At 38.8% G+C, this 26916-nt stretch overlaps 1 protein-coding gene and 1 pseudogene across 1 annotated transcript; both read left to right on the forward strand.

Annotated features, from left to right (window-relative positions):
* Positions 1-23655: 23655 nt before the first annotated feature.
* On the forward strand, positions 23656-24012 carry LOC134478627 (histone H3.3A-like). The gene has a single exon (XM_063260514.1). It carries the CDS (start codon positions 23656-23658, stop codon positions 24010-24012), a length of 357 nt encoding a protein of 118 aa, XP_063116584.1.
* Positions 24013-24786: 774 nt separating this feature from the next.
* Positions 24787-25168, forward strand: LOC100722570 (large ribosomal subunit protein eL27-like; annotated as a pseudogene).
* The last annotated feature ends 1748 nt before the right edge of the window (positions 25169-26916 follow it).

Genomic DNA, 26916 nt, shown 5'->3' on the forward strand with positions numbered 1-26916 from the left:
TAAAAAGTGAGCAACTTGTAAGAAGCATATAAAATATTGCTATATTCCACCAGAAAGTAGAAAGCAATCAGAACCCAAGGCTTGGATTATACCGGCATCATTACTTTCAGGTCAAGGTTTAGTCAAAAGTTAATAATTTATTCAATTATTAATAAATCATGTACAATATAGCATCAGTCTCCTTTTGTATTCCTTGAAGCAATTTTATTACATGTATGAAAGCAAACAACTCCCCCTCCTAAAATAAATAACTGGAAAAAAAGCATCTGTTTATTAAAATCTTTGCAGATTTCCTCTTTAGAATAAATAATCACTTGAGCAGAGAAAGAACTGGGGACTTTTGTGTATGGTGTTGTGTTCTACATTCTAATAAATCTGCTGTCACCTTGAGGGTTGCTTAAGCAGATTGCAAACAATCTTATATTTCCATGTATATTTTAAGTAGGCAAATATAGAATCAGAGATATAATTAAGATCATTTTTAAAAGTACAAGAAGTAGAGTAAACTTGTTATTACTTAGATCTAAAATGCCCCCCAAAGGCCTTATGTGTCCAGAGAGGAGGCTTTGAAAGGTGGTTGGATCATGGAAGATCTAAATTCATCAGTGGATTAATCCACTGATGGTCATAACTGAATGTGCTGATAGGAGACAGGGCCTAGGTGGAAACTGGTCCCTGGGTGTGGCCTAAAAGGATGTGTTTTTGTCCCTGGTATGCAGTTTCCTTCCTCCATATCATTCTACCATATTGCTTTTGGCTTGGAGTCAGCTACGATGCACTGCAGGCCTCAAACCATGAGCCAAATTAAACTTCTTTTCTCCTTTAACTTGTGAACGTTGAGTATTTTGTCCAACTAATTGGAAAGCTGGCAAATAAAAAACTGTTAGTGGATAACTGTTTAATATATCCATCAGTAGAGGCAATGAATTATCTTCTTATCCATTAAAATATGTCATATAGTTTAGAAAGTACTCAAAAGAATGTTTTGGACACAGGAGAATATTTAGCTGATTGCAGTGAGGTGCAGTAGTGCTGATTTTATGTATCCCAAATTCTGGATTTTTGACAATAATCTGAAGCTGCTTGGCAATAGATTAAATCTAATAGATTTCTTTTTTCTTTTTTCTTTTTTTTTTAACCAAGGATTGAACTCATGACCTCGCACCTGTCAGGCAGGTGCTTATGTCACTGAGCTAAATCCCAGGCCCTTGGTAAGATTTTCTTATTAGGAAAATATGGTCATTGCTCTTGCAATTTAGTAGACATTTAAGGCTCTAATAAAAATTCTGGCCTTTTTCTAATTTGGGGCATTTCATTCCTTTATTTAAATTGTTTAATTTTAAAAGAAACTTCTTTCTTACTTGAAACATAATAGAAATAAAGCCACGGATATGTGTTTAATCTAACCTGATTTACCTCTCATATTTAAGAATGTCATTTGCTATCAGTTGATTTCAGAACTATATTGGCATAATTTGTACTTTTGAGGCCAGATCACCTTCTAATTGGGTTCAAATTTATATTCTCAAATCCATTCCACACTTGTTTCTCTCACGGACTTTATTACCAATTACACTAATGGCTGGTATATTTTCTGGCTTCTGTATTGATCTGGTCTTTTACCCCATCTCTGGAAATTCTAATGTTAAAGTATTATTTATTATCCTGACTGAATAGAAGTTCATCTTCTCAGTGAACCTTGACTTGAGTCCTTCCTGAGATAAAAGTATTCTTTCCTTCCTCTGAATTACTTATTAGCTCATTATGAATGGAAAACAGAAAGCATGGCTTCTGTTATATCATAATTTCAAGCTCTCACTCCCCCCCTCCCCGACCAAGTGGGTACCAGTGGGATGCACTGGAATAGAAAGCATGCAGTGAAGAGAAATAAGGCAGAGGGCATGTGAGAAGATCAGGTCTTTTTTTATAAAAGACATTTTAACGCAATAAATGATAAAACAGTAAGATGAATTCAATATCCCATATGGGGTGTTGCAATTACTTTTCTCTCATTGCTGAGACAAAATACTTAACATCCAAAGTGAAAGGAGGAAAACTTTATTGAACACACAGTTTGTAGAGGTTTCAGTCTAATCATCTAGCTCAAGGCAGGGTAGCACATGGCAGAGGGACAATGGTAGAAGAAGACAGCAAAAGTGACAAGGTCCAAAAGGAGTGGGACAAGCTTTATTCTGTCCCTACATGCATGCAGGTTACCTGCCCAGGGTGGTGTAGCACTCCTGCCCTTAGTACCAGCACTCTTAATCCCAAGATTGCACTATGAATCAACCATAAACTCTAGACTCAGCTACTTCTGCAAAGACCACATCCTGTGAGTGCATGAGGGTGGCGGGGGACATCTAGACACAAACCATAACATGGGATTATGTATAAATGTAGAATAAATCCTGTACTTCAAGACTAACTCCTATTACCCAAAATCACAAGGAGAAAGTTAAAGAGGAATAGCCCTAGTCTCCTGTTCCAGGTTAGACTTTGGGGAAAAAGCATTAAATATAGAGAGAAGCTTTTTAATGTGCAATACTTTCTTTTGAATCAAATGAAGCAGATGTACACATGAATTTAAGAAACTGTCATGAGTCCAAAGTTTAGGGTTATAAATTTGGGCATTATTTTATAACCCAGTAGTTTTTGAATGGGAGAACCGATTATTTTAGGTGTTTATGACTTTGTTGTTGTTGCTGTTGTTGTTTGTTTTGTTTTGAGACAGGGTTTCACCATGCAGTTCTGTCTCTATTTTACTTCCTGTGTACTTTCATTAGAGTTATGTTTTTTTATAAAATCCTTGTGTTAGCTGTTCATTATTGTAACAAAATAGCTCAGATTTGTTTGCTTGTTTTTAAATAGCTTTAGATGTATCAGTCCACAGTCGGATGACTCCATTGCTTTTGGACCTGGGACAATGCAGTGCATCTGGCAGGCAGGCCTTGGAGGGGGAAAGCTGTTCACCTCACAGTGACTTGAATACAAAGACAGAGAGATGAAAAGACCCGGGCAATGAGACTGCCTTTGAGTCATAGCCAGGTGGTCTATCTTCCTCCCACCAAGCCCACCTCTAAGCCTTCTATTATCTCCCAATAATAGCATGGCCAAGAGATCAAGCATTTAGTACATAGGCCTTTGGGAAACACTTAACATCCAAACCATAGACCTTACTGTATCTGTTTGTATTTAAAACCACTATCCTTCTTTTTTTTTTTAATGCACTGTGTGCAGGTTAAAGAAAATTTGGTAAATACCAAAACATTTTCAAAAACTGCAACCACTAATATTACAATTAACCAGAAAAAACTATTATTTTTAATTATGAGAATAAAAAAAGCAGTAGAAGTGTGTCTCAGTGAAAACATGTTTCCCTAGGATACACGACACTTTTAATTAACATCACCTCAAATAAAGTAATTTTTAATTAAAAAGTAAGTCAATGCATTCAGTTTCCAGTATATTATCTCATCACGCAAAACTTTGATAGAAAAGGCTCTACATTTAGATAAGATCATAAATAAGGTATATTTATGATGGCTTCAACTAAATATTAGCTATCAGGCAGTATATCAAACAGTAACTAATTAATTCAGCATAATACATCAATAAAATAAAAGACAAAAAACCATAGGTCATTTCAATAGATATTAATAAAAGGGCCATTGACAAGATTAAAATCTTTAAAAAATAATTCAATAAGGTATTATTCCACAAGGGAACATCCTTAATCTGGTAAACTGAATCTATAAGAACTTTACTTAACAGTAAAAGACTGAATGTTTTCCACAAGACCAGGAAAAAAGATTTTTTTACGTTTTTAGTTCAGATTATACAGGCAGCATTATTATGTGTGAAAAAATGGAATCTACATGATAAAACTAAAAGCAAATTTTTTATTTACATGTGGTGAGCTTATATTTAAGTGCGTCTATTCAAAATAATAAGTTCAGCAAAATCACACAATGAACTCAACATGAAGAAAGAGTCTGTTATGGTTTGAGAACTGGTGGTCAGCTTAACACCAGCTGGATTACATCAGCATGTATTGAGAGAAGATGCTCCACCTGAGGAGAGTTGCCAGGATAAATAGGTGGAGAAGAAAAGAGGTGGAGAGAGGGATTGAGGCGTTATGGAGGCATTGCTGGTTCTCCTACGAGTTGCTGTCTGAGCTGTTGGTTCTCCTGGAGAAGCTTTGGTCTTCACATTGAACACTGAAACAGTCATGCTTTGACCTGTATTGTTATATTGTTATGTCCTGTTTTATCTCAATCTCTCCCTTATTCTTTAAAAAAAATTATTTAGTTATTTCTTATGTTTGTTTTAATTAAGGGGAAAAATTTAAAAAATTAGCAGGATATATAATAGTAACTCTTTTTGATTTCCTATTAACTTGTTTTGAAGTCCTGTAATACTCCCACTATCTTGTTTTGACTGATTAGACTCTGCTCCATTCTGTATGATAGTATCAAGTTTGAGGGTATAGGCAACTACTTTGAAGGCAATAAGATTCACTAAGATGCCCATTCTGGTTTGACTATTGTCTCCTTTAGAAGTCCTGTAATGTTTACAATGCTTAAGTTTCATTGGTCTTGTTCTCTACTGTTTTGTTCAACTTTATAATATCTAATGAGGTAGACAATTTTTTTTTAAGGAAACAAGAGACATTGCTGATAACCATTGTTGATAACCTTGTACTCTGTTTTATATCATGTGCTATGTCTATCCTTGGTTTTGACTGACAGCTCTGTTTTGCTATATTTGACTTTATTCTCCACCCCCCAAAAAAGTAATAAGAACTAAGGAGTAATAAAATCCAAAATGTGTAAATTTTGTTGTAAAAAAGAGCTCTAAAGGATACAACAGCAAGTGTGTTTAGGGGTGTTAAATAGCTGACCATATTAATGTTTTTGGTTGGATCATTGAACACAACTGTTTGCAGCCTCACTGTTTGAATGTCCACTTTGTATGCTTTGATACTGTGATTTGAGCAACTATCTCTAAGATGATAATATGTAATCTATTAACTGGTGATTTCTTACTGTTTTTTTTTTTTTTTGTTTTTTTTTTTTTTTGTAGTTCTGTATTACTTGTACCCTTACACTGCTTTGCTTTGTTTTGTGTTTTTCTCTTTTTCCTTTTAAATAAAATTAAAAAAAAAAAAAAAAAAGCATTGCTTCCTGGCTCCGGAGGGGAAGACATGTGCTGCCTGGTCTCCAGCATGAACTCATCACGCTGCTTCCTGGCACGTACCCGACTGTGCTTGTCGTCGGAGGAGCTCGGGGCCTTCGTGTCGCTGAGAACAGCTGTGGTGCCTTTCAGGACAGCCCCACTCTTTGTTGTGGGTGACTTCTTGGCTCCAGCGTAGAACCCTCATCCCACTAGCACAGCTCCTTCATCCTGCTGGCATAGACTTTCTGGCTTCCACCGCTGACCCTTGGGTCTTCCTGGCATGAATCCATAAAAGAGCCTGGCATGAGTCCTTCTTGTGGGCTCTGGACCTCCAGTTGGACTCGTAGAGGCACTGTCCTGAGCTCTGGGTTTTTATCTGGACTCATGTGGGACATTGCTGTGGGGTTTAGACTCTTGACTAGTTAATCTATGTCGTTGGTGTTGCGGATAGATTTCCTGCATTCTCCTGTGTTAACTTCCGGTGACCATTATAAAAATATTATAAACTCCATGTCCTGATCTGAATTGTTCTCTGTGTACAACCCCTGACTACAACAAAGTCTAATATATTTTTTTCCAGGAACAATGATAAAACTAAAATTCAACCTAATTGAGTAATTTTTGTACTATTATCAAAAATACTTAGTAATAAACTTAACAAAGGAAATATAAAATTTAGACACTAAAACCTAAAAATCACCAATAAAAGAAATTTCAATAAACTTACATTGGTAGAAAAATATAACGTTTATGGATTGGGATATTAATATTCTTAAAAGGATAACAGCCTCTAAGTTGACCTACAGAGTCAATACAATCCATATCAAAATCCTACATAGATTTTTTGTAGATATTGATAAGCTAGTTCTAACATCTATGTAGAAATTTAAGGGAAAGAGGACAAATTAAAAACAAAATAAGCTGGTGAACTCATAATACCTAATTTTAAAACTTACTATAAAATGCAATAATTAAGGTGGTGTAATAATCCTATAAAGATAGACAGTCTTAAGTGTACATGTAAACAGAATGAGAGAACAGAAAGAATCCCTTACATTTATATCATATCCCCAGCATATCAATGACTTTTTGAGAGGAATAAAGACAAATGGGAAAAGAGTGTCTTTTCAAAAATTGATATTAAAAAAATAAACAGATGCAAAGGACTGATGTTTGGGTCTCTATCTCATACCATAGTCAAAGAAATTTCATGTATTTCAGAATAAATCAAAAGCCTAACTTACAAACTATTCTAAAACTGTAGACTATTTGTCATGGTTTATGTCTGTGGCCCTCAGGCCTCATGAGTTTGCATTGTGCATTTGTGATGGTTCATTGTCTAGTGCTTGGATTGATGGTGTCACTACTACACAAACATAGGGGTGGAGCCAGGATGTGATGTAATGGCAGGAAGAAGGTGTGTCTTGCTCTTTGCTGGTTCCTGCTTGCTGTTGGCAGCCGCCATGAACTGCGGCCCCGCCATGCCAGCCTGCCTTGGAGCCAACTGAGTGTGGACTGAAACCTCCAAAACCTGTAAGAAATAAACCTTTCCTTTCCCAACTTGGGCTTCAGGTATTTTGTCTCAGCAACAGGTAAAAAGTAGCTAAGACACTATTAGAAAAAGACATAGGTACAAATCTCTAACACTGAATTATTTTCTTAAGATATGAAACTAAAAAATATGAGCAGGGTAAGAAACAATGGATACATTTACTATCTCATCATTTTATTTTAAACAGTTTAAGCGGGGTGCAGTGGTTTTATAATCCTAGCTACTTTGGAGGCTGAGGCAAGAAGATGGAAAGTTCAAGACCAGCCTGGCCAACTTGATATGAGGCTGTCTTAAGTTAAAAATAAAATGAAACGCTGAGAATGTAGCTCTCGGTTGTAGAATGCTTGCATGCATGAGGCCCTAGGTTCAGTCCCTTGTACCACACACACACACACACACACACACACACACACACTGGAAACATAGGCCCACAATAACTTTTATGTGAATGTTCATAGCAACATTGGTAAGAACCAAAAAGTGGAAACAAATCAAATATTCATTAGTTGATGAATTCCTAAGTAAAATGTGCACCCACACAGTGGAATATTAGTTACTTGGCTTTATGAAGCAATAATACTTGCTATGATATGGATGAATCTTCAAAACAATATGGTAAACGAAGGAACCCACTTCAACAGACCATGTATTGTATGATCTGATTTATGTAGGATGTCAGGACACACAGAAAGGAGATTGCCTAGAGCTGAAGCCCAGGACTGGGAGAAAAAGAGAGTGCCAGTAAAGTGTATGGCACTGGGGAGGGGAGTTGTGATAAATAAAACTTCTAAAATTGAATGTGGTGATGGATGTGCAGCTGTAGAACTACACTAAAGTCATTGCATCATAAACTTTTAAAGATTTAATTTTATAACATGTTAACTATGCATTATGAAGCTATTTTTAAAAAATAAGGAGCAGAATAAGCTGTCACTGCTCACTTCCATCTAAGGGGAAGTGTTCTGTTTTAAACCGTAAGGGTGGAATAAGGATCTGGTTCCTTTATGAATACAGAAACCTTCTAGATAACTTAGATTGAAATGGTTTTAACGCAGGGATTCAGGTGCACAGAAAACTGGGGAGAACTCAGGAGGAAAATACCACTTGCTTTTTGATCCCAGCAACCGTGGTACACAAAGTCAGGGTGTAGCAGCCACTAGGGGTCAGGAAACTGCAGAAAATGGCAACCTGTGTCTCGGCTGGCCCTGCACCCTCAGAAAGAGGCTGTTTAGAGAATGACTCACACTTGCCCTGCAAGAACTTCATCTGCCAGAGCTGTGGTGCCTCCCTCTGGCAGGAAAAGTTGGTCCCCTGTTCTGCCTTTCAGATCAGACACAAGTCTATTCTAATGGCGGAACCTAAACCAAATCCAGATAGGGAAGCACACTGAAGAGCGTAGAAGTAGATTCCAAGGGTGAAAAGTCATTGTGTACCTAAAATACAATGACAGAGATCCCACAATGAGTAAGAAGGGACAATTCCAGGGTGAAATAAACTGTCGGAGAAGTAAAAGAAAAAAACTAAAAATGTGGAATTTTCACAAATATAAAGGAGCAAGCGAGGTGTGGTGGCTCATACCTACGATCCCAGTACTCTATGAGGCTGAAGGAGTATTGCAACCTAAAGATACGGTCTAAGTAATGTACCAAGACATTGTCTCAAAATAAAATTGAAAAAAACACTGAAGATATAATGTGTGGCCTCAGTCCCCAGGGTAGGGAGAGAGAGAGAAAGACGGAGAGAATGAGAGTGAATCTCATGTATTGAAAATTCCTATCAGTACAAGGACAATTTCCAGAGCAATGCTGAGAATGAAAACATGGGTAAATAATTACAGGTTTCAGAAAATAATTTGAATGAAATTATGCAAATTATGCAAAGGAAAACATGCAAAGTTTACCTTACTAAAAAATAATCCCTACAAAAACCTATCAAAGGATTTTTATAATATTGTCACATTCATTACATATCTGAACTCTATCCTAAAGCATTTATCAGACACACAGTTAAAATCATATGTATACGTTTCTTTAATGGGACATGTGGAACGGTAAAACTTGAAAACACCAAAAAAAATTTCCAATGGAATCTTATACAGCAATTTACAACTGATATTTACATGGTATCTTTAAGAACCTGAAATAAATGTCAGTTCCAAATGATAGGATAATATCACAACCCTTTTTCACTCCTCATATCTTTCCCCTTAACCCCATCCTGTTTATGAAATCCTCCCAAAAATATTGCAAAGGATGTTCCAGGTAGAAAAATCTTATTGGCTACAGTGCTGGAAGAGGCTTCTGTTCTCCCTCAGAAAGTTTCTCTGTTTTACTGCCTGTCATGAACCTCGATGGACATTCTTGAAGATAATTCCAGTACAAGAGTTCCATCCATTCCTGTCATTCTGTGTGGTAGAAACCAGATAAAGAGAGAAAGAAGCATAATTTCTTGGGCCAGAGAAAACACACAGAAACAGAGACACACAGTGGGGAAAAATAAGCAAAATCCTGGGAAAGATACTAGGTTGTCTAGGGATCATGGCATGAACTGGAGGAGGACAGTGACAGAGTACCAACGAAATTAAACCAAAAATTTAAAAAGAGAAAGAAAAGAAGAGACAGAATAAAAGATACAAGCTTTAAAGTCCTCCTATGAAGATGCTGGCCTTTTGCTAGGTTCCTCAGGCTGACTGCAGGTTAACATGGTTAAGCAGGTTAACTGTCACATTCGCAGATATGGATTCTGTGTGCATCATTGCCAAGGTGGTTTTCATTTGCCCGGTTCTTTATTTTTTCCAATGGCCATTTCCTGCATTTTGTAAGCTGTAAGGATTTCATGTTATATTGATTCTGAACAGCTGATAGAATGAATGGCCACTTCCTAGCTCGCCAAAACACTTTACATAGGAAACATTTATTTCGGGAGGATATATTCTCATTTGCAGTCAAAATAAAAACCAGAGAACTCCTTACTAAACAATTAGCAGACCTTAAACATGTCATCTGCAATCAATTCAGTAAGATTAAGTTTATTTAGCAAGATTAAGTTTATCTTAATTCCAGGTATAAAACAGACAATTTAGAGAGCTGAGTGGAGAAAGTGGAAATTAAAGAAGACAGAGGTGACACACGCCTGTAAGTGCAGCAGTTGGCAGGCTGGAGCAGGAGGACTGTCCAAGCTGGGGGCCAGCCTGGGTTACAGAGTTCAAGGCCAGTCTGAACTACACAGTGAGATCTTGTTGCCATAAAACCGAAAAAGAAGACTCTCGCCCTCCCCAAATGGTGAACACAAGCCGGAAAGGCTTTGTCATGCAGCACCAGGCAGGCCAGGCCGCTCAGCTCTGCATCGTCAAAGTCTGCAAGGCTGAGGCCCCCGAGATGAAGAGCAGCGCAGAGCCTCTCCTCGGCCTGGCAGGGTGGCCCGGTGGCAGCAGCAACACCAGATCTGCAGCCCTGACTCAGGTGCTCACTCCACACAAGGAGCCACCAGCAGCCTCTGCTTAGAGAGTTCAGCTCTTCCCTCTGCCTCGCGGGCTCCTGCTCTCTCCTGCGAGGTAGGCACTGTGATGTCCTCTCCCGTGCAGCCGAATCCTAACTCTGCCCATTTACGAACATATTACCTAAGGTACACACCAGAGGGGAATGAGGTCACGTGTGAATGTATGAACTTAGGGCACCAATCAGCCTGTGTTACAGTCAGCACTGGAGAAGGCCGGTAAGACCAATGCAAGAATGGTTTGTATAGTGAAAGAAGAAAGCAGGAGAGTCAGAGTCCCAGGGGTGTGCCATTACAGGAAAGGGCAGAATCATGTGATGTGAAAGACTTTAACTCACTTTCGCTAGAAATGACAGTGATGAATAGAGCCACAAGCCAAAGACTGCAGGCTTCCTCTAGATTCAGATGGAAAGTGTAGGAATTAAATTCCATTGTAATCTCCGAAAGGAATGTATCTGTGACCTTGATGGTGACTCAGTGAAACCTGTTTTGGACTCCTTGTATTTCACAACTGAAAAAAAAAAAAAATTGTGTACAGGGGCTATAGTTCGCATAAGTACCTGCGTGACAAGTTCAAAGTGCTGAGTTTCCTGGAATCAAAAAAAAAAAAAAAAAAAAAAAAAAAAAAAAAAAAAAAAACAAGAAAGAAAGAAAGCACAAAAGGATGGAAGAAATAAAGAAATAAAATGAATTTATGCTGTTTAGCCTCTAGATTTTTGATCACTTTTTATGACAGCTATAGAAACTAATATACAATATTGGTTATCAGCTTTTTAAAAAGTGAGAACACCAAATTTCTTTTCCAGGCAAAGTTTAGTAGTTTAACAAACTTTTTTATTTTGGAAATGTAGATTGTACGTTTTCTTCTTACATGTCTAATATTTTTCAATTTCTCTAGGACTTAAGGCAAAAGCTATTTTTGACCAAAGCAAATATTTCCCCAGGGAAAAGAAACAACTGGCTCTGTTTCTGCAGGAAATTCTCTTATTGATACCTTGGATTACCCAGACTTGCTTGAATGACCTGAGATGCAAGGCATACTATTGAATGAATAGTATTTCACAATGAACACACTCCTCATAGGCTAGTAAAAAATAAAGCGACTAATAAATCAGAGCAGCATTCATTATAAAGAACAAAATACAGAAGATAAAGAGGAAAGTTAAAACTAAATTTTAAGTAGAAATTAAGATAGCTGTACTTCAACTATGAGGACTATAAGAGCTGTCAACTTTCTCCTCTATGATGTGACGAGAGAAGAGTTTGTTTTTGTTCTTGTTCGTTTGTTATCAAGAATCAAACTCACGACCTTGAGGTTGCCAGGCAGGCACTGTGCCACTAAGCCATATTCCTAACCTGAGGTGGGAACTTTAATGTGTAATTTAAGGGTCCTACTTGCTCTGTCACATTACTATTTTGCCAAATTCATCTTCAAAGTTGGCAAAAAGGCTTGAAAACAAGCAAATATCACCCTCATTGAGATGTTTAATTATCTTTGTACTCTCTAACAGAAGGGTAGTAACACAGTGAGACAGTTATCTCCTTGGAATCCTCAAGGCCTGATGTGATATTGTGTGAACTCAATATGCAAACGGTGACCAGCACTGCAGAAGACATTAGCCTCTTCCTGAGCCTCAGCCTCCACTGCACGAAGGGCAGGACTGCAGGGTCACTGGCTTTGCCAGTGTAGAGACTCTAGTCAACACTCTTTTTCTTTTTTCTCTTTTTTCTCTATTTAGTGCTGAAGGTTGAACCTAGAGCTCTCACGCTGCAGCCCTTTACGTATTTATTTTTTATAAGACAAGATGTTGCTAGGCCTGAGCCTCCGTGCTTGCTCCAGTTGGATTCTTACATTGAATACTGTTATGACCGATGCTAGCACGCACAGTAGGGGAGAAGTCAGAGGAGATATTAGTATGTAAAATTAAACTATAAACAGAAAGTGAACATATTTTTTGTGCTGGGCATGGTAGTGCATGCCTGTTACTCCAGTACACATGAGGTTGGGGTAGGAGGATTGCTATGAGTTCAAAGCCACCCTGGTCACATACAGAGTTCAAGGCCAGCTTGAATTATATAGCAAGACGCTGTCTCAAAAAACCAAAAAGAATTTTTTTTTAATTTTGAATTTTTAAAAATATGAACATTGTAAATTTTTTTTTGCAGTAGAATAAGAGATGAAACTTTATTTCCACAGGAACAAATGAGACTGAAAAGCAATACTACACTTGCATAATTCACCCTGAAAAAATTCCCTTCTTTACTTTTAGTATACTAAAAGGACAATGATGCAATTATGTGTTAAAAGCTTAGCTTCAACTAGTTTCCCAGTAAGAACAGTTCTAGCTCATCTTGAAAGCACCCAAATGGCTTTAGTTCTCAGTGAACACAGAACTATAACTACCAAAATCACAGTTCAGTTCTGCAGAGGCAGAAGAGGATTTGACTGTGTGACATGCTGCATGGACAGCCATTAAACAAACTAACAGATCAATAAATAAATAACGCACTTGTTCAAAGGCCAGCATAGCACAGATGCCAGCAGAACTGTAAATGGTAATTTAATTCCAAATTGAACTGAGACTGTATTCATCTGAGTTATTCATAGCCTTGTCAGAGGAGTTTAGAGGCTAATTATTCTGGGCACAAAAGCCCCGGCTACAATCTAGGAATGCCTCACTCTCATCTTTGAAGAATACATTCAGATGTCGTTAATTTCCCCGGTGATTCAGAGTTGATTTTTATTTAGGTCTCAGTTAACACCAAACAAGCATCCACATTAGAACTCTAAGCTATTCCCAAATCGGTTAGTCATGATTTTCCTTGCTTTAAGTGGTATTATCACTTGCAAGAAACTATTCATTTGATTCGTTTGTGTTGCCTACGGGTGTCTGTGTCTCAGCTGCCATATGGCAGCCAAGGCTAAGCCAATGGCCCTTTCCCTTCTTAGATTAGTCATCCTGGGACAGTGCAGATTTCTTCGGAAAGCACCAGAAAGCTTCGTCTATCAAAGGAAAAGGAACGGATTCTGCTCAGAGTCACACACATGGAAATAGATGGGGTGATATTAAAAGGATTTGAATAGCATTTGAATCAGATAAGCTCCAGATTTACACATAGCTTTCTCACTTCTGCATAATTACCAAGCATTCATGTAGGCTGCTTTAATTGTATTGGTTTTCAGTAATACTTTGGCCCTGAGTCCCTAGATTTCTACTTATTTTCCTCAGTGAGTCACCCCTACATCCTCTGACCTTCAATTTCTATGTGTCTCCTTCCTTTTTGCTTATGTTATTCTAATTTTTAATAAGCAGAAGGTGTTCTAAAAAGGATGCTTTTTATTATGTCCCTGACATTGTTTAGCATGCACTCTGGAGTGTCAACTTACATCCTTTTAGCTCTAAACAGTAGACTATCTGTGTGGATGTCTGGTAGACATAAATATCAGGGCAGACTTAAGAGCAGCATGAAAGTTAGCTAACAGGTACAGCCTTTGGTCCTACCTCTTTATACCAGGAGGATCATCAGACAAATGAATGTGTGAAGCAGAAGGAAAATCAGAGTGAGCTCTGTTTGGGAAGACTTATTAATTAATGGCCTCCCAAGTAGGGAACTGGCTAATGGAACTTTTGATCTTGACAGATACCAAGAGAAGGATGGTGAATTACAATTTCAGGTTGTAAATACATAAACACAAAGGCCAACATTTGAGTAACTGACTCGGTTCAGCCAAGGCCTTGCTTGGGTGGTCACTGAGTAGTACCTGGTAACCGACGTAGCAAGGGTGTCCAGCTGACTCTATAACTGTACCCTATAGGATCAATATCTGTGATGCTTAGAATTCCTGAAATATCTTTCTTTTAACCTGGAACAAATGCTGCTGTCTTTTTATGTAGAAATTAATTTAAAACATTAACATTGATAAGATAGTCATTGATAATTGCTGCTGGAATCTCAATAAATAAAGGTATTATTTTATTTTCACAGAAAAGAGAGATAAACTACATGGGGAAAGCTGAAAAATGTTATGAGAAAAGGATTTTCCAACCCTATTCATTTGGGTACAGTCACGTAATGCATGTATTTTGTTATGTACTTGGCAATCTGTCCCTCAAATTGCACCTGACTTAAGGCTGCAGAGACATAGACCTTTATACAGTGATACCAATCAGAAGGTATTGACCAATCAGAGTATCTCAATCACAAGACACAGCCAAAGCTGTGCATGGATCTACCACAGAGTAGAACAAAGACAGGGACTTTGTCGGGTCTGGGCAGGAGTTTGATAAAAGAAGTCCTTAAATTCTGTATTTTCTGACTTTTACCACTTGACTTTTGGTTTGAGACACTGTGCTCTTGAAAATAAGTCTTGAACAGCAGGTAGAATTTTAAGAGGAAGATAAATATGAGGATGTTATCTGAAGCATCCTGGGAAAAAATGATGCTTATAATTGACAAGGTACAGAATTAATGAGTGGGTAAAGATGCACAACCCTAGTAAAATAGTTTTGGACCCTGAAACTTGATGAAAACAAGAGATCATATTCTCAATGGAGACTGAGGAGTCTAACATAATTTAGCAGGCAGAGAAAGGTCATCTAAGGTTGTATTCATAAGGAAATTAGCAAATCAGAGTTTCAATATACTCTGGAAGCAGTTTTTACTGTATGTATGCTTATCTACTACTTATTTTAGCAATAAAGACACACACATGGTGTAAAGGAATGAATACCATGAGCCTGATTCAACAAATGTTCAATTTGCTGAGTTCCTCTGAGGTGTGTGCCACGGTGGTATCTAATACAAGGGATCCATACCCTTCGTGCATAGAAGCTGTTGGGAGGAGTTGAAAGGAGAGAGAATTACTCTTGACTATTGGAAAGCTGGAGCCTGATACAAGAAGACAAGAAAGACTGATTGAAAAACTTAAAGTAGCAGCATTGAAAATGGAGTACAGAGAAGAGATGCCTTAAAGGTAAAGCTGAACAACTTTATCATTGTTTTGATTAGTCAAGTAATAAGAGCCAAGATCACTGAATATTTTGAAGACTGAATAACCAAGATTTATCCATTCATTCTTCCATGGTTCATTTGAACCATATTTTTGTAGTGATGATGATATGCCCACATTGTTTTCGTTGTTGGGATAGAGACCTGACTATGCTAGCCTTCATGAAACTTTCCAATAGGAATCGATGACATGAGCATTAAAATGTTGCAGAATGATCAAGACTGGAGTCAGGAAGAAGGCTTCTTGTGAAAGAGGAGTTCATGTATTCAACCATGCTTTCAGTTAGTGAAGTTGATGGGGTGTGAATTTAGGCAGAGAGGAAGGTCAGAGAGAGAAAATGTTTTTACTCTGTGGAAACAGAAGGATAATGAGCTCTTGAAAAAAGAAAGAACAGAAAGGCAAAAATAGTGTTTGGGATAGAATCTTTGGAAATATTTGTATTTAAGAAGTGGGATGTTAGAATCAGTGATATAGCTCAGCAGCACAGTGTCTACATGGCAAGCATGAGGTCATGAGTTCGATCCCCAGCACTACAAAAATAAAGAAATTAAAGTTGTTAATGACATAGGACGGTAAATAAGAGTAAACTGAAGCACCAAAAGAAGCAGGATGAAAATTTGGAAGCTCTAGTAAGTGCTTTAAATAACAAGAAAGAAAATACTGAAACAACCAAAAGTGAGGTGCTTACATTGTTTAACTCAGTAACATGTGAGGACGCAATAGCCTAACACACGTGCCATTTATAAAACAGTAATGGAGTCAGAACACCTGGAGAGGAAGGAAAGACTGGAGAAGGGAGAAGGAGAGGTATTTTATGGGACGGTTCTTTCACGACAGTCACATATTGTTAAGCAGAACTGTGAGACAGCAGGACTGAGAGGACACGCGGGCTCCTGGGAAGGAAATGAAGGTGCCTCCCAAGGCTAAGCATGCACGCTGTGCTGTGAGCGTGAGTTTGCGCTCCTCATGTGTATGTTGAGCTCCAAATCTGTATTATGGGGCTGTTAGGTAGTGGGGTTGTGGGGGGGGGGGATGATTGAGTGGTGATGGTGTGGCTCTCTCGGATGGGGTTAGTACCCTTATAAAAAAGACCGCAGCTGCTTGGGCCCTTCCACTCTGCAAGGAGCGTGAAGGCCCTTCCATGGAACAGGAAGCAGGCCGCACCAGATAGCTCCTCTACCTTGGAAGCCCAGAGGAAATCAGAGCATATTTATTGGAAGGGACCAAGTGATATGTGATTTTATGATTTCCTCTTATAAGCTTTGGCTGTACAGTGGCCATGACAAAGCTCTGTGTGATCCCAACTCCCCTTTCTCACATACTACTGATCGCACCACTGGCAGGGGCGAGGGTGATCCATCTGGTGTCAGATGAGACACAAAGGGTTTTTCTCTTCATGTTCTCCATGGTTTGTTTTACTTCTTTGAGGGAAAGAAGCCTCATGCCAAAACGAAGAAAGCAAAGTCACCGAAACATAAGCCCCTCATCTGTCACTGACAGTGTTTCAGACTGATTTGCCCTCTTGTCTTACTGACCATAGAATTGCCAGAAACCACAGGAGAAAAGTTCTCAGAGCACTAACCAAGGGGGACTAATTCATTTTCACAAACTTGGAGTGAAATATCTCTGTGTGAACAGTAGGGAGGGAGGTCACACCATCTTCACAAACTCTGTGTTACATATGAGGAGTGCCACATCCTGGAGTGTCACATCCTTTCTTTTTTTTGATTCTTTTTTTTTTTTTTAACTCCTTCAAGGGAAGCCTGGGAGACTCGATGCCAGCCAGTGCCACTTGATTCCGTGTACATTTCGGTTGTAACCATCTGTGGAGTTGTGTACTATGAGGACACCGCACTTTAATATGCTTCATTATGACTCAGGTTGTAAGCTCAAACTCAGAGCCCAGCAGGCAATAAGTTAACACAATTTCTGATCATCAGGAATGAATAATCCAAAGATACATGATTCACACTGTAACTTGTATAGCAGAGAGTCCCCGACATAGAAATTTTCTTGTAAGTTTAAAGGAAATCATTTGGACAGTGCAGGCTTAAAGGGAGGGCTGTGTCCATGTAATCCATCCACTTAAAATTAAGAGAAATCTCTCATCAGAGAATTTAAAAACTTCTATCGCTTCTCTTTTACCGTTTAATTTTGCTAATGATCCAGTTCCTAAGTGCGGTAGTATCATTCAAGCCCGGCTCTCTTCTTTCCCGAGCACGGGCCCTGAAAGGATGCTGGAGTAAAGCAGATATAGGGCTCCTTTGTGCCTTTTGATGGAGTGAGACAGAATGGCATCAGATCGGGGATAGTTTTAAGCATTATCGCTGCCAGAGGGGAGATAATGCAGAAAGCAGTCAGTGTCTCCGAGTTGTTTTGAAGCAGAGGCTTGTGTTTGAACAAGGAAGATTTGTAACTGGAACCGACTGTAGTCTGAAGAACTGCTGTTGGCTGTGAGTAATGAATTCTGCGCCTGAAGTCTGTGTTATTTCTTCTGTTATTCAATATCTTGGTTCCAAGGCAAATGCTGCTACATCTAAGCACATTCATTTAAAAAAATAAAGAATGCAGAATAAATGTCTAGAACCAATGACCACAAGAAAAGGCAGTAGGAAACACTTTCATCCAGCCTTTGCAGAAGAGCAGAAAGCAATCTCACATATATTAGTTACTTTTCACATGTCTTGCTCTTTTTAGTATATGATAGAATCGTAACTCTGTGACATAAGTACATGAAACTCATTTTTAAGATAAAGATGCAAAGACTAAGTACTTAGGGCCTTCTCAGTAACAGAGCTGAAAACAACAAACATTACAATTGAACCCATCAAGCGGATCTTTGCTGAGTTGTGAAAGCATTGGACTTACCTGGAAATTTGTCACAAATAAATATTTCCAGGCCCCACCACAAACCTATTGAATCAGAAACTATGTTTTAACAAGCTGTGCAGATGACAAATATTAAGTCTGAGAGCCACTGGATTAGTAGAAAGTCCATATTTTCCTCACTACATGAAAATATTGGGAATTAGAACATTAAATTAGTATATTTGGAGGATAATTGATTTGTACTATGTGTCCATGATTCCATCAGCTACCATAATTAGCTGTTTGCACAGACATTCATTCATTCAACAAGTAGACAGTGTTTAATACTGATAGCAGGTAAATACAAAGACTAAGATAAATCGATATTGGAGAAACCAGGCAGGCATGTACCATACGAATCATCATTTAAAGCCATGAGGCAATATAGTGTAATGGCCAGAATGAAGATTTCCAAGAATCCAGTGAGATTTTGGATGAAAATCACATGATAAATTTGTCATGATAGGACAGTACAGGACATTGCCTGACATGGGGACAGAACAGAAAAACATGATGGTAGAGACGAGGTGGTGGTGGGAAAGTCCTGTTGTGCTTGAATCAAAGCCTGGAAAAATATCTCTGATAACTTCCAGAGCAAAGTTCTGTTTTCTTAGATGAGGAAATCTCTAACTGGCTTTATCTGTTCACAGAAGGCAGATGAGATATGGAAGAAAAAGTCTTGGACTAGCATGAGAGCTGGGCTTTACTTTCTCATGTAAGGTGAAATTTGGTAAACGCCCTATTTCCTTATATGTTAAAAAGAATGTTAGTACAAAACTTCTTAGTAAAATTGCTAAAAGGTGAAAGGACATATCACTGCCAGCCTTTCCCAATCTGGCTTTTATGTGTGTGCTGGAAACGAAATTTCAATTTTCAAATGAACCTGGAAAATAATGAATTAAACAATATTTTATGAGTTTAATAACTTCTCATAAACTTCTTTAAGATTGAGAGATTGTGAGTCTCTCAGAGGGTATCAGTGTGTACTACAAGCTTATTATGCCATGGAATCCCCTTAATTTGGGGAGAATCTTTTAACATTTTGCAGTACAAACAATGCAAAGAATATGGACTAAAATATTACCATATAAGTGATAATATATAGGCACAGCGTGGTGATCATTTAATGCTTGACAGGATTTTCTAATGACTAAATTATAATTTTAAACTATAATTATCTCTTATATAATTCACCTTATATCTAGTATCCAGTAATGAAAATGGTATAGGAACCTGAACTATATAAGGCTAACCAGTCTAAAATCCCACAAAAATAGCTCAGTGCTTATTTTCTGTATCTTAAAAATTTTGCAACTTAAAATTTGTACAAAATACTGCTGTTTCTAAAAGAGTTAGACCTCTTGGCCTTCTACAGACTGCTAGAGGGGAGACAGGACCAAAGTATGGCTCACAATTGATGCAATCAGTTGATAAAAGTTTCATATGCAATGATAAAACATTTACAAAATAAATTGTATATGCATGTAGATAAATATGTTTTACATGGACACCCACAGCCAAGTGAGTACTATGGTTGATGCACATGATAAGTGGGACAAAAATTTTATATCGCCTACTGGAGTTCAAGTATATTCCTTTCCTATTCTATGTGTTTGACATTAAGTAGCCAAGTTTGAGCAACACAAGATAGTCTTTTTCTGCAAGATATTCATGACCTAGTGGAGGGTGGTGATTTCAGTACATGCTAGAAGTGAAGAAGTAACAATACTCCTACTAAAATGGCTAGAGTATAAGTTTGTATCATTTTTCTGCAGGAAGGTTGGGCAATATGTTTCATGATGCAAAATGTGAGTGCTTTGACCTAATAATTTCATTTCAAGATATTTTTGTTAAAAGGATCTTAGTAGTTGGATAAATAGACACAATAATGAATTTAAATGGGAGGAGAGAAGCTTTACAAGATTAAATCAAAGTCCAAAATCTTACAGATGTGAGCTATCCATCTTATTAAAGTTATTTTCTTTTCTTCCAGGCATATTAGGCAGATTTTGTGGTCCTTAGTGTTCTTCTGCAATGTAACAAGTCTCCAGGGAGACATTATGGGTATTAAGGAGGGGAGAGAGCTAATGAGGGACTTTTGTAAAATTTGGCTTGGAGACATGGAATTTAAAGTCATGCCCTTCTTTTTAAGCCTAGGAAGTATATTCTGCAGCACTGGAATATTTACAAGCTAAAGACTACTTAGAATTGTAAAACCATGTGCATTTTTAAAATGCTGTCCTTGCCTGTAGTGAAACTTATTAACCCAAGGTCAGAACTTTAAATTTTATATTTCTGGATACATTTTTATAATGCGCTTCACAGTTTAACATGACTAGCATTAAATATTTCATTATGAACTTGTTTATTCAATAGACAAATATCAGGTAGTGGACACCTATCCACTGCATGACTAAATATCAGGATAGAAAACATTACCTAAATATCACTGTGAAACTTCAAAACCCTCCAGTCTATTTGCAAAAAAACACAAGTAAATAAAAAGTGAAGTCAAGAGATCAAAAGTCTTTGAACTTGAAAGAGACAAGAGTCTATAACCCCTATGGTGAAGGCATTTGTACACCAAAGACATTTAAATTGCTGGAGATGTTTCATTCTCTTAATAACGCTATTTCAGTTTCAAAAAAATAAACACCATGACCACTCTTCTATAATTTAACTTCCTCTTATGATATCCTTAGCATAACTTTCCCACTCATTCCAATTTCTGCCAGTCAACTACTTTGGCCACTTACTATCTTTTCTATTGGAACAGGAAAAAATTCTAATCTTTGCTTTTCTGCAAGAAACACACATGCCACAAAGTAGCTATGTTTCCTCTGGAAGGTGGCTGGGAAACCAGGAGCCTGTGGTAAATATTTCTACAGAAATCTTTACTCTGGCACAGAGGAGTGTTCCCTTCCTGACTCCCTACTCAGGGTGAGTGTTTGTATCCTGCTAAGTTATCTGCTGCAGACACAAGTGAGCGGCCCTTGCAGGACTTCTGAAGGGCAGAGTTTAAAACTTATTTATCAGTCCATATTTCTGCATGAAGGCATGGTAACGCAAGGATACGTGGTCAGATCACCATAACTCTCTGAGCCTGGCCTACCTCGTCTGCCCTCTCTAGGCCTAAAATTTTATTATAGTTGGACAATCTAGGCATAAGTTTTTGACATAATTTTTATATGACATTTTTTCTTTAAAAATTTTTATGAGGATAAGATAAGAAGGCAGTGAATAAAAAAAGTGACATTTGGGGACAAGATTTGCTAACATTCTAAAGTGACGTATATCAAAATGGTGAAATCTCTATTAGGAATATACTTGCGGAGAATAAAAATAGTTTTCTTTCTTGGAGGAAAAATTTAAGAATTGCTCTGAGGAAAACACAGTTGCTAACGTAAAAGTGTTTCCAATAAATAGTCCTAAAACTGTGAATTTCAAAGCTTCCCAAGTTCACCAAAATATTTGTATTTAGGTATGTTACTTTAATGGAAAGTTTGACTCCCTAATTGTATATATTGCTATCACATTGTGCTTTGCTATCACATTGTGCTTTTTCCTATCTTAAGGGACCCCTCTCTCTCTCTCTCTCTCTCTCTCTCTCTCTCTCTCTCTCTCTCTCTCTCTCTCTCTCTCTGGCAGAAATGTGAGATGACACTAATTCTATACTGTACCAGACAGAAAGATAATGGAATGAATGGCAGAGAATGAGATACCCAGTATCAGCTGCTTGCAACAAGATTAGAATATGTACAGATTCATTCAACAGGAAAGTGCTGAGAGAATTAAAGATTTATGAAGTTAACCAAGTTGAAAAAGTGAAGAAATTACAGCAAATATTTCAGAGAGGGTACAGGGTCTAGAACTGACAGGTTGACTCGGAGCTGCGGAAGAACATGATCTGTATCATGGGAGTTAAATGTGGAGCCCACAAGAAAAGGACACGAGTTTTTGTGTATTTAAAAATCATCCCCCAAAGCAAACTTTCCAAAACGAGAGGAGCAAAAACCTGGAACATCAGTGTTCACCTTTGCCCATGGGCTCAGTGACCAAGTCGGTTCCTCAGTATCATGTATAGAGAGCATGCGTCTTAAGATGAGCAATCCTTTAGCAGGACACATTTGCCATTTATATGGCATGAGAGGTCAACACCACCGCAGTTCTGGGTAATGCGTACATAGCTCTGTTGTCTAGGAAATAACAGTGAATGAGTTCTTGCTAAGAAGTTGCTTTCTACATGATTCATATGTGCTCCTGCATGCATCTTCATTGCACGTGTATGCAACAGGTACTATTATTTTCCCCAGTTTGCAGATCAAAATTAAAGGGTGAAAAGCAAAGCAACCACAGCGAGTGAGGCAGCTGTTTGGTCAAGGGCAGATCTGGCTCCAGTGGCCGGCCCGTGAGCACTGCGGCTCGTTCAGGGGTTCTGTGCTTACAGCTCCACAGCTCTTATTTGCGAAGAAATAAAAGAGCAGCCTTTCTAAACAGCACAGATACTTGTTATGTACGCGGGTCTTGAGTCAGGCCCTTCCTCCTTGTTCCCTCCCCAAGAGAGCCACCTCCAGTTTCCCCAGAGCCACAGCAGTAGCAATCTTGGTAGATGCTTCCTCTCCTCATGTTTCACGTTCGTTATATTCCCAGCTTTTCTCCTGCATCCATCCTCTTCCTTTCCCACTACCTCAAGCTTTTCTCAATCAGTCTTCAACAATAGTTTCTCCATTTTTTCTAATTCCCTCCCATTTACCCCAATATATTTGCCACTTTGCAAATAGAGAAATTTTTGTAAAGTACTGATTTCACCAGATCTCTTTAAAATTTTTAAATGACTTCTCTTTACTTATTTTATAGATTTCAGTTAGTATAAGCAAACTTAGCAAAAATCGCTTTGGAAATTCAGTGACATTATGATGAAGTTACTGCCCACTGCAGCAATCCAGGACAAGGCTCCAGGGAGGCGGGCAGCATCTTCAGCAAACAGTCGCTGAGGATCCTCCGCCTGCATCTTTTGGGCTCCCATGTCACATTGGGTTAGGGTTAGTTAGGGTTGCCTTCACGGCACTTATCACAATCTAAACTTTATATTGAACCTATGACTATCATTTGGGAGAGTGTTTGTCACTAGATTTTAAGGTCCTCATAAACAGAGGGCTCACTCACTGTTAGATACATGTGTAGTCTAGCTTACCACAGTAAGAAATGTCTTTATTTGGTGATATTTCCGTATTGTTATGAAGTTTCCTTTATCGGTTGGGTCATATGACGTGTTATTCTGTAGAGGCTTCTCATTAAAGTGTCTTTTCTGTGATCTACACTCACTCAACAGATATGAGATATGTTACACAATAAGATGCATGGATTGTGGATGTGGTAGGAGATGAAAAAAATGTCATCTTGGTGCTTGCAGCTGTGGCCGCGCCACTGTCACTAACTCCAACACCACATCTCACTTCCCAAGCTCCAGCCAAAGGAGAAGAGAGTAAGGAGCTCCCTGTACCATGGCTCATCCCAAGCAGACTGTTCTAAACCCAGCAGTGGGAAAGCGCCCATGATACAACAGGCTGCAAAAGCGGCTCATAAGAGTGCGCCCTCTGCTGGAGGGATGAAGAAACCTCATGGGTACAAGCCTGAGACTGCGGCACTCTGGGAAACGAGGCGTTATCAGAAGTCCCCTGAACTGATTTGCAAACTCCCTTTCCAGCTGCTGATTCAAGAAATTGTTCAGGACTTCAAAAGATATCTGCGCTTCCAGAGCGCAGCTGTGGGTGCTTTTCAAGAGGCAAGTGAGGCCTTAATGGTTGACCTGTTTGAAGACACCAACCTGTGTGGTATCTACGCCAAACATGTAACAATTATGCCAAAAGACAGCCAACTAGCATGGCACATTCATGGAGCACACGCTTAAAAGTCCCTAAGGAAGGAGTCATTTCATGCTCAAACATTTTTTTTTTCCTCTTCCTGTTATTGGTGGTTCTGAATGTTAGATATTGTTTCCCATGGAGTCAAAAGATACCTAAGTACATCACTGCAAATGGAAAATAGGGCACAGGAATTAGATATTGGCAATTTTCCCATTTTCATTTGTCTGTGAATTTTTAATATTCTTAAGAGAATGCGAAGCATTAATGCAAGTCAAAACGTTTCAGTGAACAAGTTTCAGACTTCAACTTTATGACAATTATAAATAAAAACCTGTTAAATTTTTCTGGACAATGCCAGCTGTGGATTTTTAAAAAAAAATTTGGCAAATAAACAGCATTTTTAGCATTTTTATTACATAGTGATTCCATTCTGTCACTATACTTTTCCGAGTTGTCTTACATGCTAGTACCTGTCTTTAATATTGTCTGTCTTTCTGGGCTGTTCCTGTAAGTTTGCTATTAAAGTATGTTAAGCTGCAAAAAAAATTTTTAATTTAAAACAAGAAAAAGAAAAGAAAAGAAAGAAATGTCATATTTGACCTAAAGTTTTTACCATATACTTGAGGAAAGTACACACCAAGCCCAAAAGCATAAAATTACTAAAAAAAGATGTTAAGTCATAGATGGTTAAGTACAGAAAGAGTAATAAATAGACAACTGCCATTAAAATCTCAGAGGAAAGTCAGCCAAGTGAAGGCTGTGGTATAGAAGAGAGATTCCCAGCTTTTCCAAAGTAGCACCTGCTCGGTGGTGTCGAAATGGGTAAGTTCATGAAACTGGGAAAGTGATAGTCATCCTGGCTGGACACTACCTGGACACAAAGCTATCAGCATTCAGAACATTGAGGACTGCACCTCCAACCGCCCCTATACTGTGCCCTGGTGGCCAGAAGTGACCACTATCCCCACAAAGTGGCAGCCACCATAGACAAGAAAATCACCAAGAGATCAAAGATCAAGTCCCTCTGAAGGCTCATAACTAGAGTCACCTCATGCCCACAAGGTACTCTCTGGACATCGCCTTGGACAAGACTCTGTTCAACAAGGTCGTCTTCAGAGACTCAAGCGCAAGGCCCACAGGGAGCCAAAGGTCAAGTTCAAGGAGAGATACAAGGCAGGCAAGAACAAGTGGCTCTGCTAGAAGCTTCTGTTTTAGGTGTTTTTTAAAAATTAAAGAAAAAAAAAGAAGAGAGGAAATAGAGAAAGAAAAGGAAGGGGAAGAGAAAGAAGAGGAGGAGGAGAGAGACGGGGAGGAGGAGGGCGGAAAGAGGAGGAGGAGGAGAAGGAAGAGGAGGAAAGAAGGAAGGTTTCCAGGAAGAAGTAAGCAATAGAGCTGCACCTTGGCTTCCCCTATATGCATGTAGCAAACAGATCTTGGGAACACTTGTGGGCCTTTAGAGATACTGGCTAAACACAAAACCTGGAGGTCTTCATATTCCCCAAATAAATATGAACAGAGAAGTCCTTGGGAGAGGTATCCTCTGGCTTCTTCTAGAAGTAGCTTAGAATGTGAACTAGAGACAGGAAAGACCAATTGTCCTGGCATGCGCCTGGGCATCCTGTGTGAATGAGGGCATTGTGTGCTCTTCAGCCCTGCAGCCGGCTCTCTTGGCATTCAGCAGGATATAAAATCTCCATGGTTTAGTGGATTTGTTACAGCTTGGCCAAAGTCTGCAGCTCCAACAAACTTTCATAATATAAAAATGTCTTACATTTTTCAGGTTCTGGAAGATTTATGACCACTGAAGCTGCTAGAGAATGAAACACAAATATAGTAGAAGATGGTGAGAACACAGACATATTGGCGATCTTAAGGACACACCCAAGAAAGACACAAAAAATAAAGATTTGACCCTATCAAATCAAGATAGCAAACAACTGACTGATTTCACTTCTGAATAGAAGCTAACTGAGGCAGACCTGGTGGCTGATTGTACCTTCAGGCTCTTCTGTGATTTTTTCTTTGTAGCATGAACTTCCCATTTTAGACACCAAAATGCCAGGCACAACCCACTGCACAAGTTACAGTCAGGTTGGCCACTTGGGTCCCCAGTGTTGCAGTCAGGGTTCGCAAAGAAACAAATTTAATATAAGATATACAATTTTTAAGATTACTTTATAATGTTTATCAAAAAAAGTCAAATGCACTAGGGTGCAAGAGATTTGTCTACGCACTAGAGACTCAAGAAATCTAGCTAACAGTCTGCATCCCATGACAATGTCCTGCATAAGTCCGGCTGAAGACCTAGAGCCCACGACACAGTCTCATGCAAGTCTGGCAACACTGTGTCAAGGATCTGCACTGCCAAAGGCCAGTGGTGCAAGTAGGAAAGTCTGCGCCAGTGGGGTGAAGGATCTGTGCCATCAGGCTGAGGGATCTGCACTGGGCCAGGAAGCAACACTCAAAAAAGCTCCCACAAGAACAGTAGCCATCCTCATTTACAACAAGGTCCCAGGCTTCTCCGAGATCACAGCTGAGCTCCTATCAGGAAAACCACCATGACAAGCTTCTCCAGGAGAACCAACAGCACACAGTCTTCCCCTCCTCCTATGCTATTGGGAACAATCCTCAGGTGGCTATCCACCACGCTGATCCAGTTCATCTGGGTGTTGTTACAAATTAACCATTAGTCAATCCGCCACACCCAGCAGAGAAGGCTTTGGGAAACCTTTCCCTTACTAACAAAAGCAAAGACCTAGAGAGAGGGTCCCTGTCTTTTTCCCCTTCACTGGGAAGGCTGCGTCTGCCTATGCCTCCTGGAACTATTCATGGATGGAAGGAAAAAGCTGACATGCTGAAGATCATATAAAAACACCTACAGGGAGAATGACAGTGGAATCAGTGAGCCAAGGCCCTGTCCACCTGTCCAGCTCTGTGCAGCACCTTAT

Source organism: Cavia porcellus, unplaced genomic scaffold (assembly GCF_034190915.1).
Source record: "Cavia porcellus strain 051 isolate PalLab524CR breed Dunkin Hartley unplaced genomic scaffold, mCavPor4.1 scaffold_14, whole genome shotgun sequence".
Taxonomy (NCBI): domain Eukaryota; kingdom Metazoa; phylum Chordata; class Mammalia; order Rodentia; family Caviidae; genus Cavia; species Cavia porcellus.